Source organism: Entelurus aequoreus, linkage group LG26 (genome assembly GCF_033978785.1).
Source record: "Entelurus aequoreus isolate RoL-2023_Sb linkage group LG26, RoL_Eaeq_v1.1, whole genome shotgun sequence".
NCBI lineage: Eukaryota > Metazoa > Chordata > Actinopteri > Syngnathiformes > Syngnathidae > Entelurus > Entelurus aequoreus.
The window spans coordinates 16,405,136-16,428,298 of NC_084756.1; the positions used below are offsets into that span (position 1 = coordinate 16,405,136).

Here is a 23,163-nt window from a genome sequence, read left to right on the forward strand (position 1 = left end):
AGTGATGCTTATGCTTAGAGTTATGTAACTTTTTTTTCAGGAAGAGAAATGTTTTAATTTCATTAAATGGTTGGTTTTGTGACGGATTCTCAGTGATGGGCAAGCTACTTGAAAAATGTAGTAAGCTAAGCTACAAGTCTATAGGCCCACATGTATAATATCAATGTTCATGTAACTGAGTGTACAAATGGGCCCAATAAGGGTCCATTACTATTAACTATCTGTCATTTTGCTGGGGACACCCTACAACTACCTCCGGGGGTCCCCGCTCCCCACTGTATGTATTTATTTAGTTTACCTTTTCTTTGGCCCACCTCCATAATGTTATTCATTTTCTCTACCTGCTGTAAAAAAACAGAATCTATCAAAAGCTCGACAAAAAAACAATGACTTGTGTGTTGTTTGGGAACAGTTGGTAATAGTTATGTGAAATAAAAGTTTTCATGAACTCAGCTCACCTTAATGTGTGTTCCTAAATTTGTGTTGGACGTCTTTGATCAGGGGTGTCAAACTCATTTCATTCTGTGCACACGCGGGCCCGACTATTAAAATCATGGCATTAAAACTAAAAAATAAAGACAACTTCAGATTGATTTCTTTGTCTCCAGGCTTTGACTTTGACACCCCTGCCTTAGATGAAGAGAGCAGTTATGATTTAGATTTATAGAGTAAACAACTAAAAAATAAGGTATTGGGCATCGGTTATTTTTAAACGCATACATTTGTCTAAAAATGGCCAAGGAAACTCATTATTGTGGGTTTCCTGCATGTCATCTTCATCACTAAAGGAATAATGTAATGCCCTCTGCCTTGAAAAATATTGTCTTTTTTTTTTTGAGTCGTCAGCTTGAAGGTTTCCTCTGTCTCTAAATCCCTTGTCGTCATGAGACATGAGTGCGTGTATGTTATGATTTTGCTTTCGGGTTTCGATGACCAGCCTTATCTTGCCTCGGATTGGCCAGTCCATACAGGAATAGCTATATGTTAAAAAAGTAGCTAAACTACCGCCAAGCTACTGAAAAATGTAGTTAAGCTATGTAGCTTAGCTTGTGACTGCCCATCACTGCTGATTCTTTTGTGGGGAAAGGGTGATGTACTGATATATTGTTAAATTATAAATTAAATTGACAAGTGTAAGGGAATAAGCGGTAGAAAATGGATGGATGGATGGAAGTGTTGTTGTATGTAATGTAACACGTGGCCATAGGAAGGCACAGTTGGACTAAGGTAAACATTGCGGCCACCTAGATTATGTGTGTTTGGCTTTATTGTAACATTGCATATCAAAATAGTACTCTCTCTCTCTCTCTCTCTCTCTCTCTCTCTCTCTCTCTCTCTCTCTCTCTCTCTCTCTCTCTCTCTCTCAAACTACTCACTAGTAAATATTGGCTGACCACTTTTTACTTTTACTTGAGTCATATTATTAAAGTAACAGTACTCTTACTTGAGTACAATTTGTGGCTGTTCTACCCAACTCTGTATATTACCACATTGCAAACATAATAAACCAATAAGGTTAGTTAAAAAAAGATAATCATTTTTGAAATAAATTGAATATTGAGTGTATTTTAGGAGCTGTGGGAGAGGGTTGAAAACACATGTGGGATGTTGTATAATGTTTGAAGAAACATAGCTATCTATAATATATTTTTTATGATTTACTTTTGTTTGTTTATGTGTATATAACAGAGTGGGAAGCGATATTCATCTTTTAAAGTCTTGGTTGTGACACACTATTTTTATTTCTTTTTAAATAATATTTGTATTTATTAATTTGATAGGGAAATCATAATACAGGTACTGAGAAAACAGACACTTTTTTTGTCCCCCCCCCCCCCCCCCAATACAAAAATAATACAAAAATACAAAAAAATCATAAATTAAAGACAAATAAGAAAAGTAAAATAATAACACCCCCTCCCACCCCCGTCCTACTTTTCAGTCACAGTGGGTAGCAATGTACTGCCTTCCTCTTCGCCACAAGCAGATAGAGAATCACTATAACTGATTAAAAGGGGAAAAACGGTAACGACAAAAATAATAATCAAACATTCAGAGAAGTGTCACTGAATAAAAACAACAACAACAAAGAAAAAATAATTGAGGTAGTGAAAAGGTTAATTGTCAACAGTGAGTGTCACATTTATACTATAGTGTATTCAATTTTGCTATGAAAGTAATTATACAGCCCCAGGTCAAGTCAAATTGTTTTGGTGTACCCCTCAGATTATATTTTATTTTCTCTAAATCTAAGAAAAACATGAGGTCCTTATGCCTTAGGGAGTGATTTCCACTCCAATAAAATCCTTCTACGAGCTATTAATGATGCAAATAAGATACTATGCAACACACTGTTAAAGTAAAAAAGAAGCTGGATCTGGGAAATGAAGTTTTTTTGTCAGTTAAAAGCCATATGCGTAGAGCTTGTAAACTTCATTTCCCACAATTCCTGCAATCCGGCTTCCTGTTTACGTCGCACCACAGCCATTTTCGAAGTAGCAGTCGACATTTTTACTTGGATTTACCTCTTCAGATTTTTCAAGCTACACGTAATAATGAAATTATTTAATCAAACAATGGAAGTACATTGCTATGACTATCGATTGTCAGCGTTAAATCTAAACTAAACGAGACAAATCTCAATAGTTTGACGTATTCAGGAGTTGACATTGTTTGTCGCCATGTACACTTTACTATCAGGCTTGTATAAATACATGTTTCAAAAGGATGAATATTGCATTTTAATACTTGGACTGGATAACGCTGGCAAGACGGTGAGTTCACAGACTTTTATTTTCATTTGTTCACAATTGTTATATTGAGGCCTGTAACTCCTTGAAATACAATGAATTGTTGGTTGTTTTTAACCGGCTGTATTCTATTCAAGCTTGCAGGCTGTATACATACGTATTTTTTTTATTATTAATTGTACATCATCTTGCTAAATGCTGAAATGATCTTATTTTTTCCAACATTTTATGATTGTCTACAAATACACTATTTTGCCAAAAGTATTTGGCCCCCTGCCTTGACTCTCATATGAATTTGAAGTGTCATCCCATTCCTAACCCATAGGATTCAATATGATGTCGGTCCACCTTTTGCGGCTGGGGAAGCTCTTTTGTCCAAAATGTTTTGGTATCCTGGAGCATTCAAAGTTCCTTTCACTGGAACTAAGGGGACGGCGTGGCGAAGTTGGTAGAGTGGCCGTGCCAGCAATCGGAAGGTTGCTGGTTACTGGGGTTCAATCCCCACCTTCTACCATCCTAGTCACGTCCGTTGTGTCCTTGTGCTAGACACTTCACCCTTGCTCCTGATGGCTGCTGGTTAGCGCCTTGCATGGCAGCTCCCGCCATTAGTGTGTGAATGTGTGTGTGAATGGGTGAATGTGGAAATACTGTCAAAGCGCTTTGAGTACCTTGAAGGTAGAAAAGCGCTATACAAGTATAACCCATTTATCATTTAAGCCTAACTCCTGACAAACAACCCCACACAATAATTCCTCCTCCACCAAATTTCACACTCTGCACAATGCAGTCCGAAATGTACCGTTTATCCTAGCAACCTCCAAACCCAGACTCGTCCCATCAGATTGCCAGATGGAAGAACGTCTCTCCACTGCTCTAGAGTCCAGTGGCGACGTGCTTTACACCACTGCATCCGACACTTTGCATTGGACTTGGTGATGTATGACTTGACTTTGACTTGACTTTATTAATTCATGCTTACAGTGGAGCCAGGGCCCCACTGAAAAAACAGCTGAACTTTACAATGAATATCAAACAAACAAACAAAAATTTTAAAATAAAAAGAACCGACAGTATTTTATATTAAAAAAAAAAATTCAGGGCAACAGCAGCATGGAAACTATTAACATTCTGGTATATGACTGTATTACTTATTTAATTAGTTAGTGTCATTATACAGCTTAATTGCATTATGCAGGGTAGAGTTTTTAAGTCTCTTTGTCTTGGCTTTGGGCTCGGGTTCAGCCAGCTTATGTTGGTTCCTCAATGTCCTGGCAGTGCGGCTGCCTCGTGTCGGAGGCAGCAGGTCATGCAGAGGGTGTTGCTCATCATGCATATCCCTGACCAGCTTCACTGCAGCCTCCTCTCTCCTGGTCTGGAGTGATGGTAGGGGTTGTGAGATGTTTCCAGCTCTCCTCGTAATGATTTTACAGGCACGTTTCTGGACTCGCTCTAGCTCTGCCTGTTGTTTTTTGGAGCAGCCCACTAAGAGCACTGAGCTATATTCCAGACACGGCCTGATGAGAGTGGTGTAAATGGTAACAAGGTCGTCTGCAGGTAGTCCATGTCTCGCCATGACTGTGGGGTAGTGCAGCCGCTCGGAGGCGGTTTTTATTGCCTTCTCGACGTGCACATCTCCAGTCAGGTTTTGATCAAGGTGGTAAACCAGGTACTTTGTTGTTTCCACGACAGGGACCTCCTGTCCCCCCAACATCAGTGCAGGAGGTTGTGATGGATTTCGGGCAAAACATATCCGGAGTTCTACCGACTTCTTCCCATTGAGTATCATTTTCTTATTTCCTGCCCGTTCGTCCAGCCTTTGTGCCTCCTGGCACATCGTTGTGTCTGACATGATGTTGGATATGGGGATCGCTCTCGATAGCCCGATGTCGTCTGCATATCCGACATCAAGGGTGTCCTCAAACACAGCATCCTGGGTGGCCATGTAAAGGAGGAAGACATATGGGGAGACAACACCCCCTTGTGGCACCCCAGATGTAACTTCAATCCAGGGGCTGTGAGCTCCATTTGCCACCACTCTCTGTCTCCTTCCTGAGATGTAACTATGTAGCCAGGCTGTCAGATATGGGCACAGTCCTAGGTCCGGTATGTTTTGCATCAGGATCCCATGGTCAATTACATCAAAAGCTCTCGACATATCTGCCAACAGTACTCTCACCATTGCTGGTTTGGAGTCGGTTTCGGTAAGCCAGGTGTGCATTGCCCTGACTAGAGCCGTTGTAGTACTGTGCTTAGGCAGATATGCATATTGATTTTTACACACGTCAAGTACGGTTGGCATAAGCTTTTTCAACACAAAACGTTCTATTGTTTTCCCCACACAAGAAATTAGTGAGATAGGACGCCAGTCTGAGATTGAGCCAGGGTCTTGGCCTTTGGGTATGGGACAGACATTTGACTCTTTCCATACATCGGGGACACACCCCTGTTGGAAAGAGCAGTTGGCCAGATGTGTGATGACCGGTGCCAGGTCCTCTGCATGTTCTTTCAGCAGCCAGGTGGGAATGCCATCCGGCCCACTTGCTTTCTGGGGGTCCAGCCGAGTGAGGACTAGCTTCATCTCACCTATGCTACAGATGTCACTTGGTGTAGCTCTTGGTAGGGGATAAACACAATAGGGCGTTGCTTTAGTCCACGACTCCGCAAAGAAGTTGTTCAGGGCTTCTGCAGCTTTGTCCTCTTCAACTTCTTGTATTTTGATTGTTCCATCAGTTGATGATTTAGCGCGTCCTAGTCCTTTATTTATATAGTCCCACCACTCCTTGGGGTTCTTTTTCTTTAGGTTTTGCATTTCATTTTTATGATATCTAGCGTATAAGTCTTTGGACGGAGTTTCTGATTTCTCTCCATTTTCCCACTTTCCCCCATTTATTGTGGGCTTTTGTCTTTTCTTTATAGCCTGTTTTATTTTCTCTGTCATCCATGGTTTGTCCGCATTTGTAATTTTTTTCAGTCGCACAGGCATGCATATGTCCATTGCTGTCTGGATATAGTTGTTAAAACTTGCTGCTTTGGCTTAGGCAGTATGGCTTAGATGCAGCTGCTCGGCCATGGAAACCCATTCCATGAAGCTCTGCGTATGGTACGTGGGCTAATTGGAAGGTCACATGAAGTTTGGAACTCTGTAGCAACTGACTGCAGAAAGTCGGCGACCTCTTTGCACTATGCACTTCAGCATGCGCTGACCCCCCCTCTGTCAGTTTACATGTCCTACCACTTGGTGGCTGAGTTGCTGTTGTTCCCAAACTCTTCCATTTTCTTATAATAAAGCCGACAGTTGACTTTGGAATATTTAGGAGCGAGGACATTTCACGACAGGATTTGTTGTAGGGCTGGGCAATATGGCTTTTTTTTAAATATCTCAATATTTTTAAGCCATGTCACGATACACGATATGTATCTCAATATTTTGCCTTAGCCTTGAATGAACACTTGATGCATATAATCACAGCAGTATGATGATTCTATGTGTCTACATTAAAACATTCTTGTTCATACTGCATTAATATATGCTCATTTTAAACTTTCATGCAGAGAGGGAAATCACAACTAAGTCAATTGACCAAAACTGTATTTATTAAACAGTTATTAAGCAGTGGCACAAACATTCATGTCATTTCAAAACAGAACGTGCAAGATTGTCAGAGACATTTTAAAACAAGCTATAAGTGCACTTTTGTGCATGATGTCACTAAGATGACATATCAAAACAACACTAAATTAAAGGCCTACTGAAATGAATTTTTTTTATTTAAACGGGGATAGCAGATCTATTCTATGTGTCATACTTGATCATTTCGCGATATTGCCATATTTTTGCTGAAAGGATTTAGTATAGAACAACGACGATAAAGATTGCAACTTTTGGTATCTGATAAAAAAAAGGCTTGCACCTACCGGAAGTAGCGTGACGTAGTCAGTTGAACATATACGCAAAGTTCCCTATTGTTTACAATGATGGCCGCATGAAGTGAGAGAGATTCGGACCGAGAAAGCGACAATTTCCCCATTAATTTGAGCGAGGATGAAATATTTGTGGATGAGTAAAGTGCAAGTGAAGGACTAGTGGGGAGTTGAAGCTATTCAGATAGGGAAGATGCTGTGAGAGCCGGGGGTGACCTGATATTCAGCTGGGAATGACTACAACAGTAAATAAACACAAGACATATATATACTCTATTAGCCACAACACAACCAGGCTTATATTTAATATGCCACAAATTAATCCTGCATAAAAACACCTGCGTGTTTGTTATGCTAGCTCCTAGCTCCTCTGCTAGCTCCTAGCTCCATAGAACACGCCAATACAATTCAAACACCTGATCAACACACACAATCACTCAGCCCAAAAGACCGTTTACCTAACCCAAGGTTCATAAAGCTTATATATTTTTAAAAAGTTACGTACGTGACGCGCACATACGGTCAAGTTATCGAATGTTTAGCAGCCAAGGCTGCATACTCACGGTACCTGATATTCAGCTGGGAATGACTACAACAGTAAATAAACACAAGACATATATATACTCTATTAGCCACAACACAACCAGGCTTATATTTAATATGCCACAAATTAATCCTGCATAATAACACCTGCGTGTTTGTTATGCTAGCTCCTAGCTCCTCTGCTAGCTCCTAGCTCCATAGAACACGCCAATACAATTCAAACACATGATCAACACACACAATCACTCAGCCCAAAAGACCGTTCACCTAACCCAAGGTTCATAAAGCTTATATATTTTTAAAAAGTTACGTACATACGCAAAAAAAAGCCAAAGCTGCATACTCACAGTAGCACGTCTGCGTCTTTGTCATCCAAATCAAAGTAACCCTGGTAAGAGTCTGTGTTGTCCCAGTTCTCTACAGGCGTCTGTGTATCCAAGTCAAATGTCCTCCTGGTTAGAGTCTCTGTTATCCGAGTTCTTCCATCTTGACTGCATCTTTCGGGAATGTAAACAAAGAAGCGCCGGCTGTGTACTGTTGTGGCTGACTACGTTCGAAAAATACGTCCATTTCGCACCGACAACTTTCTTCTTTGCTTGCTCAGCTTCCTTCTTCATAATGCAATGAACATGATTGAAACAGATTCACGAACACAGATGTCCAGAATACTGTGGAATTATGAAATGAAAACAGAGCTTTTTCGTATTGGCTTCAATGTGGAAGGCATACCCGTGTTCGCCGGGCCACGTCACGCGCATACGTCATCCTCAGAGGCGTTTCGAACCGGAAGTTTAGCGGCAAATTTAAAATGTCACTTTATAAGTTAACCCGGCCGTATTGGCATGTGTTATAATGTTAAGATTTCATCATTGATATATAAACTATCAGACTGCGTGGTCGGTAGTAGTGGGTTTCAGTAGGCCTTTAAAGTGCACTTTTTGTACAGAACTTCACTACAATAGTTTAAAACAAATAAAGTGCACTTTTGTGCATGATGTCACACAAGATATTTCAATAAGTGTCAAATAAAAATGAGCTGCATAATAGGAAATCAAATAGTGTATGTCCTTCGCTATGTGGTAGGCTACTGCGGACGTTATCTCCTTCTGTTGTTGACTATTTTTTTCATACGGTGTTGATGTGGAAATGGTTGCCTCTGCATTTTGTTGGTGTGGCACCAAACGGAGATGTTGACATGCGGAGTTTGAAACACTCTTCATTCTCTAGCGGGTGACATTTCAAATGATGCTGCACATGAGCAGTGCTGCTACTTTTTGTAGCAACGCTTTTGCCCCACAGTTGACAAATTACGGTTGTCTGTTCGACATATTCCCACTTGAAGCCAAACCACCGCCAGACGATGGACCTCCTGCTGTTTTTCTTGGGAATTAATTATTTCTTCATTTGTTACCAGATTCGCACCTTCTTTCTCTCGTATTACCACTCGCACCACAGCTAACGTTACCCATGCCGCTACCTCTCTGCTCCGCGAGGGCGTATACCAGGGGTGTCCAAAGTGCGGCCCGCAGCAAATCATTTACCGGCCCGCCACACATTGTTTAAATGCTATTGCAAAAATAAAAAATAAAATGTTGCAATGTTGACACAAAGCTGCCATGCAGGCTGTTTTTTTTCTTTTGTCTATCTTTATTTTTCTTTTTTTGGCCATTGCTAAAAAAAACCCAAAAAAAACAATGTTATAATTAATTATTGACCTACTCTAGGCTCCAATTACTTCAAATATTTCACTTTAAAATGTTTTATGTGGAAAATATTGCATATATTGTGTGGTTGCCATATAAATACATCAATGTTTTTTTTGACAAAAGAGCATAAAACAAAAAAAATAATAGTTCAAACGTAAAATGGACAGATATATCTGAAGTTGATCTCGTAACTTAAGTGTTGAAAGTAAAAAAAAAAACTAATATAAATGTATCACTTTATGGGTGGGAGACCTTGTGGATCCCAACAATATTTAGTGGGATTTTATTTATATTTTCTCTGTGATTGCTCAAAAATAATAATGAATTAAAATCAACGGTGTCCTGCATTATTGATCTTTTAGGGCTCTAATTACTAAATACTGCATATTTCAGTTTTACTATTAAAAATAAAAAAAAGTTGTCTTTTTTTACTTTATATCAACCTGAAGTTGATATAGAGATTTACTGTAAGCGTTAAATAAATAAAAATAATAATTTGACTTATTTTTAACATTTTAATGACTGAGACCCTTTTTGGTCCCCGGGAGCCCTAAAGGTATAAAAACAAAATCCATATATTTTGTTATGGTTTGAAAATGAAAAATATCAAAATGGCCCCCGCATGCTTTAATTTTGCGGCCCTCAGTGGGAAAAGTTTGGACACCCCTGGCGTATACGTATGTGACGTATGTAAGAAGGTGCGCTTGTTTTATGTCTCTGTGAGAAGGAGAGACAAGAAAGAGTGGGAAAAGCCTGTAGTGTAATGCCCGCAGCTAAAAGCAACTGTGTGACAACGTATACTCGAATATCACGATATAGTCATTTTCTATATCGCACAGAGACAAACCCGCGATATATCGAGCACATCGATATATCGCCCAGCCCTAATTTGTTGCACAGGTGGCATCCTATGACAGTTCCACGCTGGAAATCACTGAGCTCCTGAGAGCGGCCCATTCTTTCACAAATGTTTGTAGAAACAGTCTCCATGCCTAAGTGCTTGATTTTATACACCTGTGGCCGGGCCAAGTAATTAGGACACCTGATTCTGATCATTTGGATGGGTGGCCAAATACTTTTGGCAATATAGTGTATGTAGTATTGTGTAATGTGTGTTACACAAACTACTGTAAACACCATGGTAGTCAGTGAGATTACAGAAACAAGTCCAGAAAAAGAGGATTTGGAAAGGGTAAGGAAAAAAATATGACTGTCTTTTCTCATTTTTGAAAACTTTTATGGTATATCTTAAAATGTGGGTATACTGCACAGTCTTTAAAGTATACAGTGTCTTGTAAGGTGCATGTACTGCATGCACAATCTTTAAAATATATAGTATGTCTGGCTATACTGCACAATCTTTCAAATATTTAGTATATCTTTAAAATATGTAATATATCTTAAAGGTGGCTATACTGCATAGCTGTACATTCTGTACACTGCTGCTGGAATTTTAATTTTCCTGAGGGAACTCTCCTGACAGAATCAATAAAGTACTATCTATCTATCTATCTAGCTCTGAATACCGGTACGTTCAACACTGAAGTGAAAATAATGTACTATTATGTATATTAGGGAATGGAATGTGAATCTTACAACAACTCACGATTAAATTCACTCTTTATTATTTTTTTTTATTTTTTTTTTATTGTTCAATCAATCAATCAAAGTTTACTTATATAGCCCTTAGCCACAAGCATCTCAAAGGGCTGCACAAGCCACAACGATGTTATTACTTATGGAGTATATTGTGAATAAATTGAGAACAGGAGGTGAGCAAAAGTTTTAGCAACTGCTATGTAAAGGAAAAGGGGTAGGATTAAATAAGCTCTGCTTCTTTCTACTCCTTTTCGAACATGTTGAATAGAGAAACTGGAAATTGTGATGTATCATGTTGTATGCATGCATGTTTGAAATAAACACAAACTCAACTCAACTCAAAAATTTGATTCAGATTCTTGGGGTGACAATTTGATTCATAATCGATTCAAACAATTCTCGCTGTTTTTATTTGTTATACAAATGATAATAAAATCTTTTTAAAACAGGATAAAGGTTATAAAGCTCATATTGGCTGCTGATGTGTGACGTATACGTGCAGTATGCACGGTGATGATCTAAAAAACTTTTTCCGAAAACTATTTTTTTAAAACGTGTTCTTAAAAATCATAAATCAGTCCAAAATCGTAATATATAGGAATGGTGATTCTGATGTACCGGTTATGATATTTGTTCTGGCACCTTTAATGTATTTTGTAAATACAACGTGTATAATTTTGTTTTAATTTACAAAATGCCTCACAGTATTGTAATGCGTAAATAAGTCAGTTGGTGTCATATCTATAAAATATATAATACATTTTAAATAAATCATGTGCATTTTGTACATATCTTGCAGACTTTTCTGGAACAAACCAAAACAAAGTTCAGCAGGAACTACAAGGGGATGAATTTGTCCAAGATCACCACCACAGTTGGACTGAACAGTAAGTGTCTTTTTACATTTCATATACATGTTATATTATATATGGGTGGAATAGCTCACAAAATCCATGGTTTGGATCTTATCACGGTTTTGTAAGACGGTTTTCAGTTGGGTTCAGAACACCATACGTACCAATAATACAACATTACAGGTATATATTTAGTATGATATAAAATAGGGCTGAGCGATATGGACGAAAAAGTATATCTCGATATATATTTACTTAAACTCGATATTCAATATATATCTCAATATATTTTCTGGTGAATGTATACATATAAAGATATTCATTTTTGAGCGAGATTCACTGAAATTGAAGTGAATGACAACTGTACTGTAAACAGTCAGTGGTACTTTTATTAACCCAGTTAGTCAAGATGGGTATTAACAGCACAGAAATTAAACAGTTTAAAGTAGCACAAAATTACATAACATAAATAAAATGATCTATCTATGATCTTCCTCACTTCGGCATACATTTTTGGCAGCATTTCTCGTGCGAAATATGCTCGGCTTGGCAACTCGAGAACAGTTTTGATTTTGCCTTACATGGTAAACAACTCAAATTAATATTTTATCCAGAAGCAGACATTTGTCCAAATGTGGCCAAGTAGACACATTGTGGGTTTCCTGGATGTTGTCTTCATCGCTAAAAGAAAAATCTAAAGAAGAGAATCCCTTTGCCATCTTCCACTAGTTTTTTTAATATATAAATCGCCCGCTTGAGTATTTCCTCTTCTCTTCTACGACTCTCTCGTTGTCATTTGGGATGTCTTTTGTGATTTCCCTTCCTGGTTCCATGACCCGCCCTATCTTGCCTCTGATTGGCCTTATCTCAACCAATCGTAACTCATAGTAAACAACCAACCAATCATGGATGTTCTTATACGTGCAAGCACCTCTTGGAAGGAGGAAGGGGAGGGGTTTAGTAGCCCATGAGAGGGAGTGGAGAGCGGGGGAGAACAAGGAACACAACAAATAGGCAATGTTTTTAATAAGCGATCATTTTAACATAATAAATAAAATCGATTTTACGATATTTTCTTAATTCATATGTTGTTTAAAAATACATCAATATATCCTACAAACTCTATATATCGCCCAGCCCTAATATAAATTATGATATGATATACAGTACAGTGTAAAAGGTCTGTAATCATTCAATAATCTTGAAAATTGGAAGTACCAGTATCAGCATTGGTCAAACACAGGGGTCGGCATCCCACGGCTCTAGCGCCGTTTTAATTGCTCCCTGGAGCTTTTTCAAAAATGTATAAAAATGGAAAACGCTGGGGAAGGAATATATATATTATTTGTTTTAATATGGTTAGTACAGGAGAACAAACATGACACAAACCTTTTTAATGTTTTCCAATGCTGTAAAATTGTGCAGAATAAATATTCCATTTCAACATTTCCATCAACAAAGATCTGCGCCAGCCTGCGATACGTTTCTTTTAGCACGGCGTAGTGCCAGGCAGGTGGCTGTTGCAAACAAAGCAAATACCTGTGCGAGCAGATATTCTCAAAAATGAATTATGAACCGTATTTTCCGGACCATAGGGCATACCGGATCATAATCCACACTGCAGATGAATGGTCTATTTTTGATCTTTTTTTTCATATATAAGGCGCACCGGATTATAGGGCGCATTAAAGGAGTCATATTTATTTATTTATTTTGTAAATGTAAATGTCCTTGTTGTCTACATAACATGTAATGGTGGTTCTTTGGTGAAAATGTTGCATAGATGATGTTTTACAGATCATCTTCAAGCCGCTTTCTGACAGTCGCTTCTGGATGACCCGTTTTGTGGGCGGTCTTATTTACATGGCTCACCTTCGGCAGCGTCTTCTTCCCATCATCTTTGTTGTACCTGTGTAGCGTGCAAGGACAGGAGTGGAATAAGTTTCAAAAGATGAAGCTTACTGTTTTAATGACATTCTGACTTGACTTAAATCAATAACGGAGGAGCATCTCCTCATTCGGAAATGTGTCCCGTGAAAAAACGTCCGACTGGAACTCTAATAACTAAAGTTCCTTGGGTGAATAATGTAAACTCATTACACCGGTATGTTTTAGCGCTTTCATGGCGAGTTCACTGATCGATATAAGTAAGAACTTTACACTATTTTATATTAGAAATGGCAACAGCGGAGGATGAATGTCCCATAACAAGAAGATAGAGAAAAAGAAGAAGCTTATCGACTATGGTGTCGGCACAAACTACAAAGGCGGAAGCGCACAATTTTTCAGGATTTATGCAGATCCCAAACAAAGATCAGCAGGTACCAGAAGGTAAGAAAAGTTGCTTTTGCATAATATTGTGAAACAAAACGGCAGATAATGTCTTACCCTATACACACACCATAATAATACTTGCATGTTGAAGCACATCAAACGGTGCAGCCTACACTTATCTCTTATCTTTGACTGCCATCTACTGGTCACACTTATCGCTACACCATGTACCAAATAAAATTGCTTCGAGGTGGGTAATAATCACAGCGAAAACAAACAATATAGTGTCTCTAAAAAGCAAAAGTATGCATGCACTTTTTGTAATACTGAGTGACTCATTCTAATTGCCAGTTGTTTTCTTGCCTGCGCATTATGCACATACCTAGGCGGAAGAAAAACTAGTTCCCACCAATCATGTTTAATTGAGACAAGACAAGTTACTTTACACTATGTTGCTGCTGGTGATACATTATCTCAAATAACTAAAGCATCATTCAGAAGTATCGATATTTTGATTTGAGGATTAATATTATAGCATAAAGATCTGGTATCGGCGGTATCGATATTTTAGTATCAATTTGCACATCACTAGTGAGCGCACGTCGCAGGAGGACCAGCTGGTCGAGGAGGACCAGCTGGTCGAGGAGGACCAGCTGGTCGAGGAGGAAAAGCTGGTCGAGGAGGACCAGCCGGTAGAGGAGGTAGGCGTATTGCCTCTACATGGGTTGCCTTCATTAAAAGACGTATATATAATATAAGGCTTTTAATTTTTTGCAGCTCCAGACAGATTTGTTTTTTGTTTTTTTGTTTCAGTTTCAACATTTTGGTCTAACCAATACTACCCCTGTAACTACTTGGTATTGCATCGGTATCCAAATTTGTAGTATCGCTAAAAACTAATGTTAAGTATCCAAACAACATAGAATAAGTGCTCATTACATTTTAACAGAAGTGTAGATAGACCCATGTTACAACAGAAAGTAACCAGCTATTAACAGTACCGTAAATTAGCAAGTAGAATAATAGTTTTGATAAAATATTACAACCAGAATTTATGTAATATGTCACTGCATGTGTCAGCAGCCAAATTAGGAGCCTTTGTAACCCAATTTGAAATGGTTCTCTTATAATTTTGTATGCCACATAATATATTGTGGTATGACGTATTTTCTGGACTATAAGGCGCACCTAAAATCATTTTTTGTCCCTCAAAACTCGATAGTGCGTCTAATAACCCGGTGCGCCTAATGTACGGAATAATTCTGGTTTTGCTCACCGACCTCGAAGCAAATTTATTTGGTACATGATGTAATGATAAGTGTGACCAGTAGATGGTAGTCAAACATAAGAGATATGTGGTAAGAGGTATGATGGCAATACAAATAAACAACACCAACATTTATATGTTCCATTGAAAATATAGAACATTACACACGGCGCTCAAAAATCTATCAAAATGTTTTAGTACGACTTCGGTAAACTATGAAGCCGCTCCACTTGGTGGATTGTCGGCGCATTAAACATACAAGTATTATCATGGCGTGTGTGTATAAAGTAAGACATATTATCTGGCGTTTTGTTTCGCAATATTATGCAAAAGCAACTTTTCTTACCTTCTGGTACCTGCTGATCTGTATTTGGGATCTTCATAAATCCTGAACAATTATTTTTCTCTATCTTCTTGTTATGGGACATTCATCCTGCGCTGTTGCCATTTCTAATATAAAGTAGTGTAAAGTTCTTACTTAGATGTGTCAGTAAACTCGCCATGAAAGCGCTAAAACATACCGTTGTAGTGAATTTACATTATTCACCCAAGGAACTTTAGTTATTAGAGAGTTTTGGTCGGACGTTTTTTCATCGGACACATTTCCAGCCTTTTTGTTGTTTCCAGATGAGGAGATGCTGCTCCGTTATTGATTTAGGTAAAATCTGAATGTCATTAAAACAGTTGGCTCCAGCATTTGACACTTCTTGCACGCTACAACAAAGATGACGGGGAGAAGACGCTGCCGTAAATAAGACCGCCCACAATCTCTTTACCGTGAATCTACTTTATGTATTTGTGTGTATTAACATATCTGTGTTTGTTTCCACGTTTGTAATGTTTGCATATTTTTCTAATGACTTCTTTGGTAATGTTTTGTCCAGTCGGTACGATTGATGTGGGTAAAGCTCGTCTCATGTTCTGGGATCTGGGAGGCCAAGAAGAACTTCAGTCTCTGTGGGACAAAGTAAGTATCTTTTAAGTATTACTGCTGGTTATTGTGTTTGTAACATATGCTCATTGTTTTTCCATGTTTCTTCATGCTTTTGAGTGCTTTTGTAGTACTTTATAATAATACTATATATACATATATAGATATGGTCAGTTATTCACAACAACTACTACCTTGCATGATTGAACATGTCGTAATACTCTGTTGTGTCTTGAAGTGATGGTGTACCTCAATGACTTGAGTACAGTGTTGTATTTTTCTAGTACTTGATGGCATAATTACCACTTGTGACATATTGCTTTGTAGTACTATGCAGAGTCACATGGAGTCATCTATGTCATCGACTCCACCGATGAAGAACGTCTCTCTGAATCGAAGGAAGCCTTTGGTGAGAACAACTACTCTCAGTACTATTTTTACATGTGTTGTTACTAGGATTGTAACGGTATGAAAATCTCACGGTACAATATTATCACGGTATTAAGCCCACGGTACGACGATATTGTGGTATATGTCCAAAGAAAACCCACTTAAAAATTCCAGAGAGAGTAAAATGAAGTGCCAGGAATGTTCAGGATAAACACACTGACTGTAATTTAACACAAACATAAAGCTAAAATGTTATAATCTTACTATATATTTGTACAAAAAATGGTCTATCCACTGTTTCAAGCAAATGTAAAAAAAAAATGCATTTAATGTGACAATGTAAGTGGTGGAAAATGAATGATGTATTAAGGATTTATCAGGTAGCTTTTCCATTTACTCCTATTTTTCCGCGATGTACAATTTTTTTGGGTGATTTCTCTCTGTGCGGTGCTACGTTACTGGCTGGCTAGCTGTGTTGCCTTGGAAAGGCTTGAGACGAAAGTGGTGCACTTTGCTTTGCCGAACGCAGACTTTCTTACCTCCGCCAAAGAGGTTATGTAACCGCAAGGGTTTTGTTTGTCTGTTAGCAACATAACTCAGTTAGTTATGGATGGATTTTAATGATTTTTTTTAGGAACAACCAAAAAAAACAATTCCTCTCATCTTACAAACACGCTTCACTTCCTGCTTACGGCGTTCAATGCCCCCACCTTTTCCACCCCACACTGCGCAGAGGGTTATGGGAGATGTAGTTTATTTTCAGAGCCGGCCAACGCTAAAGCGCAAAAAAAAAAAAAAAACTACACACCAAGCTTTGGTTTGGTCATGCGTCACATCATTATTGTAAAGACTTTGAAACTGCAATACTGCGTTATCTACAATACCGTCACACTACTAATTGTTACACGACTTACCGTCATGCGTCACATCATTATTGTAAAGACTTTGAAAACGCAATACTGCGTTATCTACAATACTGTCACACTACTAATTGTTACGTGACTTAATCGTAGTATGACATGCAGATGAGAGTTTCTATTTTCATTGTGTTGTTAATTTGTTGACTTGGTAAAGTGTATCGTTGTGTCAAGTAAAGTGTATAGTACTGCATTAGTCTTCCCTCGCCACATTGTGCTTCAAATATTGCAGTTTTACTACGTCATCATTTTTTTAAAAGAATATCTTTGGCCTAAATTATGTGGTAAATTATGTCTTATTGATGGCTTTTATGTATTACAGTTCAGTATTTGTCTTATTTGTTATTATTATGTCCGATAAATATAGTCACAAAGCGGGATTTCCATTTCCGGGTTAAGTGTGAACAATGCTAACTAACAACAACACGGCAGCTAATCTTGGCGCTGTTTTCAGTGCAATAATCAAGTTGACCAACTTTTGGCAAAAAAACTTTTTGATGCATCTCATCTTCAACTCCTGCCTCATCAGTCACATATCTCCACATTCGTAAGCCTTTGTTAGTTAGACATAGCAGTACTGGGGTGCCACCCAATGCTAACAAGATTCCTATCAACAGCTGGCTGGGCAATGCGAAGTGGAGATGAACTCTGCTGATGCACTTCATATTCATGATCATCAGCTCCACATAACATTGCTGAGACTTTGGCGTGAGCGATTTGAAATAACGCAGAACATGTAAAGCTAACGATACGGAGTGCTAACAACATGGCTTGAGTTTGTAACTGTGACTGTCAAGTTGACCAAGTTTTGGCAGAACAACTTAAGCCTGTGGTTGAAAGCCCAGTTCTAATTTAGTGAAACTACCCAGGTTTTTTCTCGTATTAGTCATGTTGTAGTGGCCGGGTGACGACCATAGCAATATCCTCCAGGCTACCAGTGAGTACTGTAATCTACAGTAGAACACACTCAAGGCAACTACCGCATTTTTCCGAGTATAAGTCGCTCCGGAGTATAAGTCGCACCGGCCGAAAATGCATTAAAAAACATATATAAGTCGCACTGGAGTATAAGTCACATTTTTGGGGGACATTTATTTGATAAAACCCAACACCAAGAATAGACATTTGAAAGGCAATTTCAAATAAATAAAGAATAGTGAACAACAGGCTGAATAAGTGTACGTTATATGACGCATAAATAACCAACTGAGAACGTGCCTGGTATGTTAACGTAATATATTATGGTAAAAGTCATTCAAATAACTATAACATATAGAACATGCTATACGTTTACCTAACAATCTGTCACTCCTAATCGCTAAATCCCATGAAATCTTATGATGAGCTAAATAATATTATTTGATATTTTACGGTAATGTGTTAATAATTACACTCATAAGTCGCTCCTGAGTATAAGACGCACCCCCCGGCCAAACTATGAAAAAAAACTGCGACTTATAGTCCGAAAAATACGGTATACTGGGTAAAATGAGTGTAAAGGTGACTATATGGCTGTTATTTCATAGTTAAGGGGCTCTAATTATCAGGGTATTTGCAGGTCTTAAAATGTCTTAAATCCAATAATTGGAATTAAATGTCTTAAATTCTGTCAGAACTTAAAAATATATTAATGTTACGTTTAAAACAAATGCTGAAACTTTGGTATCGCTTTTAAATGTTGAAATTTTTTACACTTTAGGACATTGGGCATGAAGGCTTTCGAATTCAATGGAAAATCTGAAAAATGTGATATTTGGTGTTTTCAATAAGGAGATGTGAAATGTGAAAGAGCAGGTAATAAATTCATATACTGTATAAAAGTTACAATTAATTCGCGGCTTCTGATTTCCCTTCATATCTTTGTACTTGTTTGTCAGTATGGATGTGAAAGGGTCTTAAATTGTATTCATGGCGGTCTTTAAAAAAGTCTTAAATTTGACTTGTTGAAACCTGCAGAGAATTTCATATTAAAAATTATATTCAGAAGGTTGTAAACATTTTGTATGCTTTAACTATTAGAATATTCCATTTATCAACAATAATGCCCCCCAAACCTCAACCCCCCACAACAGACAGTCTTTCATCTTCTAAGGCAGTGCTTCTCAAATATTTTCTGTAAGGCCCCGCCTTAGGTAGAAGAAAATATTTTGCGCGCCCCCCCCCCAACTCTCCACCTATAATTTGTCTATAAAATTAAAGTTTACTATACCTCTGCAGACCATTTTAAGCTTATTAACATTAATAAAAACAACACATCGTTCTTTCCTCGTCTCCCAACACGCTGTTTGTGATTGACAGCTATGAACACCAATCATTGCATTCCGCCGTCAAAATCGTGGGCCCCTGGGTTTCAGCCCAGGTAAGCCCATGCATTAAGGTGGCCTTGATGGTCACGCCTGGAACCAATTGGCCACGATAAATGTGGGACGACTAAGTCATGTTTGATATGTTTAAAGGTGAGTTTACGGCTGCTTCTACACTAAGCCGGCTAAGGTTATACAGGGTATATCCCACCTAACCTTATCCCTGTCTACAAACACACACAATGCCATCGTTTAAGACCCCCTCCCCCTCCGTCCGCCGGCGCTACGGACCTAGTACGCATGCGCGGAAAATGGCAGGCGCGCATATATATTATGTCAAAGTCACCTCTGACCTGGAAGTGTATCCTTACCCTGTGTTTCAATATAGCCTATTGGCACATTTCTTCTAACAGTAAACCTTGCTTGCCTCACCATCAGCAGCTGTTAGATTATTGTAGTGAATTACATCTGAGCCATCATACATGAATCATATCTTTAATGGACTTGTAAAAGTTAATAATGTGAGAAAGAACATTTTACAACAATAAATCTAGGGATCTAGATATCTGGTCATGACACTGTGCTTGTAGGCTGAAATTGGCGGTCGTACTTGACGGCCGCAACCACTTCATGGCTTCACAATATTTATGGAGTACAAAACTATCCATCCATCCATCCATTTTCTACCGCTTATTCCCTCCGGGGTCGCGGGTTGCGCTGGAGGCTATTTCAGCTACAATCGGGCGGAAGGCGGGGTACACCCTGGACAAGTCGCCACCTCATCACAGGGCCAACACAGATAGACAGACAACATTCACACTCACATTCACACACTAGGGCCAATTTAGTGTTGCCAATCAACCTATCTCCAGGTGCATGTCTTTGGAGGTGGGAGGAAGCTGGAGTACCCGGAGGGAACCCACGCAGTCACGGGGAGAACATGCAAACTCCACACAGAAAGATCCCGAGCCCAGGATTGAACTCAGGACCTTCGTATTGTGAGGCAGATGCACTAACCCCTCTTCCACCGTGCTGCCAGTAGTACAAAAGTAGACGTTGAGTAATCACTCGACATACTTCGCGGACAATAACTGATAAACTGCATTCGCTGTTTTCCGTTGTCTTCCCTCGTACACGGCAGTCCGCATTCTCGTTGTCTCCCCTTCGACAAATGGACAAAGTTTTTCGCTAAGTAGAATCACAGCTGACCTGGACATTTGAAAGTTCTCTTGCCGTTCCACTGGCACAACACACTCGTTGACAAACATATCCCATTCTTCCAGGCTTTATCCAAAACCGTCGCTGAACTTTGCTATGTTGCCGTCTGAGATGTGTTGTATCCCAAGTAGCTGCAATCGTGCGTTTCCTTCTCTTAAGGCTTTCATGTGTGATTTCCACAAGCGCCTGTACATGTAGAAGGAGAAACACGTGCATGTCTGGATGACTCGCCCCCATCTTTTCAGTGGTTCCCTCCGAGTTACGAAACCGCCTCTTATGAAGCTGGCTGTGGCGCGTTCTTTCTGGCGACACTTCCTCTCCGAAGTCAGTTTGTAAACGACCGATGAGTCCATACAAAGCTAAGAGCCGGAGATTCAAGAAATACACGGCGCACTTACCCGTGTAAAAAATTATCTAAGGGGGGAACCTTAAACGATGGGTTAGTGTGGCTGACACGGGGCTTAGGCTAAATAATTATTCGTTTAAGGAGTTATCCAGCTTAATGTAGACAGGGCCTTACGTCTGACAGTATTGATTCAATGTGTTCTCATCATCTCAGAGAAAATGATCAGCAGTGAGGTTCTAGAAGGTGTTCCTCTCCTGGTTCTGGCCAACAAGCAAGACGTAGCGGTACTGTGGCAATATTTAAAGTACTCTTTTTGTCTGATGGTGTAGTACTTTTACTCCAGCTTGTCATGTTTGCTGTCCTTCTACCAGAACTGTTTGTCAGTGTCCGACATTAAAACCTCCTTCAGTGACTGTGCGCCTAAGATTGGCAAGCGAGATTGTCTGGTGCAGCCATGTACGGCCCTCACAGGGTAAGTGTTTGACTGCCGGAACAATGCTGGTGTGGTAGGATGCTCTTCAAAGTTGATGTTTTGTAGGGACGGAGTGAACGAGGGCATTGAATGGATGGTCAAGTGTGTCATTAGAAACATCCACCGACCGCCTAGACAGAAGGACATCACATAGACGGACCCTCTCGGCGTTCGGGACATTCTTCTCAAGAAGTTGACATTTAAAGAACTTGTAGTCCGCTACTCTGGTCCAGGCCAAAAACATACTTGGTGGTCTGTTCAGCCTGATTTGCCTTCACACTTTTTGTCAGCGGACCAAATAATGCCCAGTTATCGATATGCAAAAAGTTGCATCTTGATTGGACAGTGTTTGTAAGATGTAAATTGTCTTAAACAACATGGCGTACTCCAGGTCACAAACACTCGTAGGACATTCCTTTCTATGCCAGAAAGAGATCCATCACCCACCCTGTTTGGTCCTGGACTGCATTCACACTTGACCAAACCGTACCAGCTCAGCAAACAGACTTTTCTTTTTTTTTTTTAAATGAACTGAAAATGTGACATTTGAGCACACCCTGTCCTTCTGTCTGAATCATTTTTACAAAACATCTCTGACTTCTTCCAGATTTGAACGAAGTCATGTGTTTTGCTACTAATCATTGTTATTGATGCATCATTTTAAAATAGTGTACATTATATATTGTGCTTCAGCCCCTGCAAGCTGTAAATAAAATGTACAGTGGTTGTCGACATGACTATTGGTGTCAATCATGTATGAAAAATGTACATCAATCACTCAGCATGTCATGTTAGTACTGGAAATCACATTCTTCACCACTGAACAAACCTAACGTTTTGTCTCATGAGCTAACATTCAATTGTTGTCTGTTGGCTAATATAAAAATCTATATTTTGTATTTTCTGTCTGTTTGAGGGCAGCAGTAGTCTTTCACAGTAAGACAGTTTGAGTCAAAAATAAATGACAACTCACTGCTTAGGTGCCCTTAAGCAACACATAAGCAACAGTTTTACATATACAATACTGCAGATGGACATTCAATGTCCCCCCTGAGGGATAATGATCAGTATAATGTCCAGGAATAAAATTAAAATAAAAAGGAATAATTCAAATCAGCACAGCAAACGTTTATATTTAACGTATTTGAAACGTTTCCAATTGAAAGATATTTCTAGATGGGTGTAAACTGTTGTTAAAAATGAAAAAAAAAAAACATGATACAAAGCAATCGGCACTTGCTACGCCGCATGCGCAAACAGCATACTTGAGGACCGTGAACGCCTCCAACTGTTATTTGAAGAGTTCCATACGTTGATCGTGAAACATTCAATGCAATATTAAAATAGTGGTGAATGTATTGGACGGTTTAAAAGTAACATTTGTCGTTTGCGTTATTTACAAATGCTTCACTGAACCGTGTGACCCCGTACTCCCAACACGCAGCTGGAACGTCGGCGGAAATCGATGCCTTCCGTTTCAAAATAAGATACCCATTGTTATTAAATTATCAATGCGTGTTTGACTTTGAATGATTATTATGCACTGAAATATAATGAGTTTTATGAGTATAAAACTTAGCCAATAGTATAATGAGGTTGCAAAGGTAAAATTCCTTTAAAAAATTTTTTTTTATGTCAAAGTAGTTTCCACCAAATGGTTGCCTTAAAATTA

The 23,163-nt window shown here is 39.0% G+C and overlaps 1 protein-coding gene across 1 annotated transcript; it reads left to right on the forward strand.

Annotated features, from left to right (window-relative positions):
- Positions 1-2,447: 2,447 nt before the first annotated feature.
- On the forward strand, positions 2,448-22,223 carry LOC133643183 (ADP-ribosylation factor-related protein 1). Its single transcript, XM_062037607.1, has 7 exons — positions 2,448-2,774; positions 11,319-11,406; positions 15,799-15,881; positions 16,173-16,254; positions 21,233-21,303; positions 21,391-21,491; positions 21,558-22,223. The coding sequence occupies exons 1-7, from the start codon at positions 2,682-2,684 to the stop codon at positions 21,643-21,645; spliced, it is 606 nt and encodes a 201-aa protein (XP_061893591.1). The 5' UTR covers positions 2,448-2,681; the 3' UTR covers positions 21,646-22,223.
- Positions 22,224-23,163: the final 940 nt, after the last annotated feature.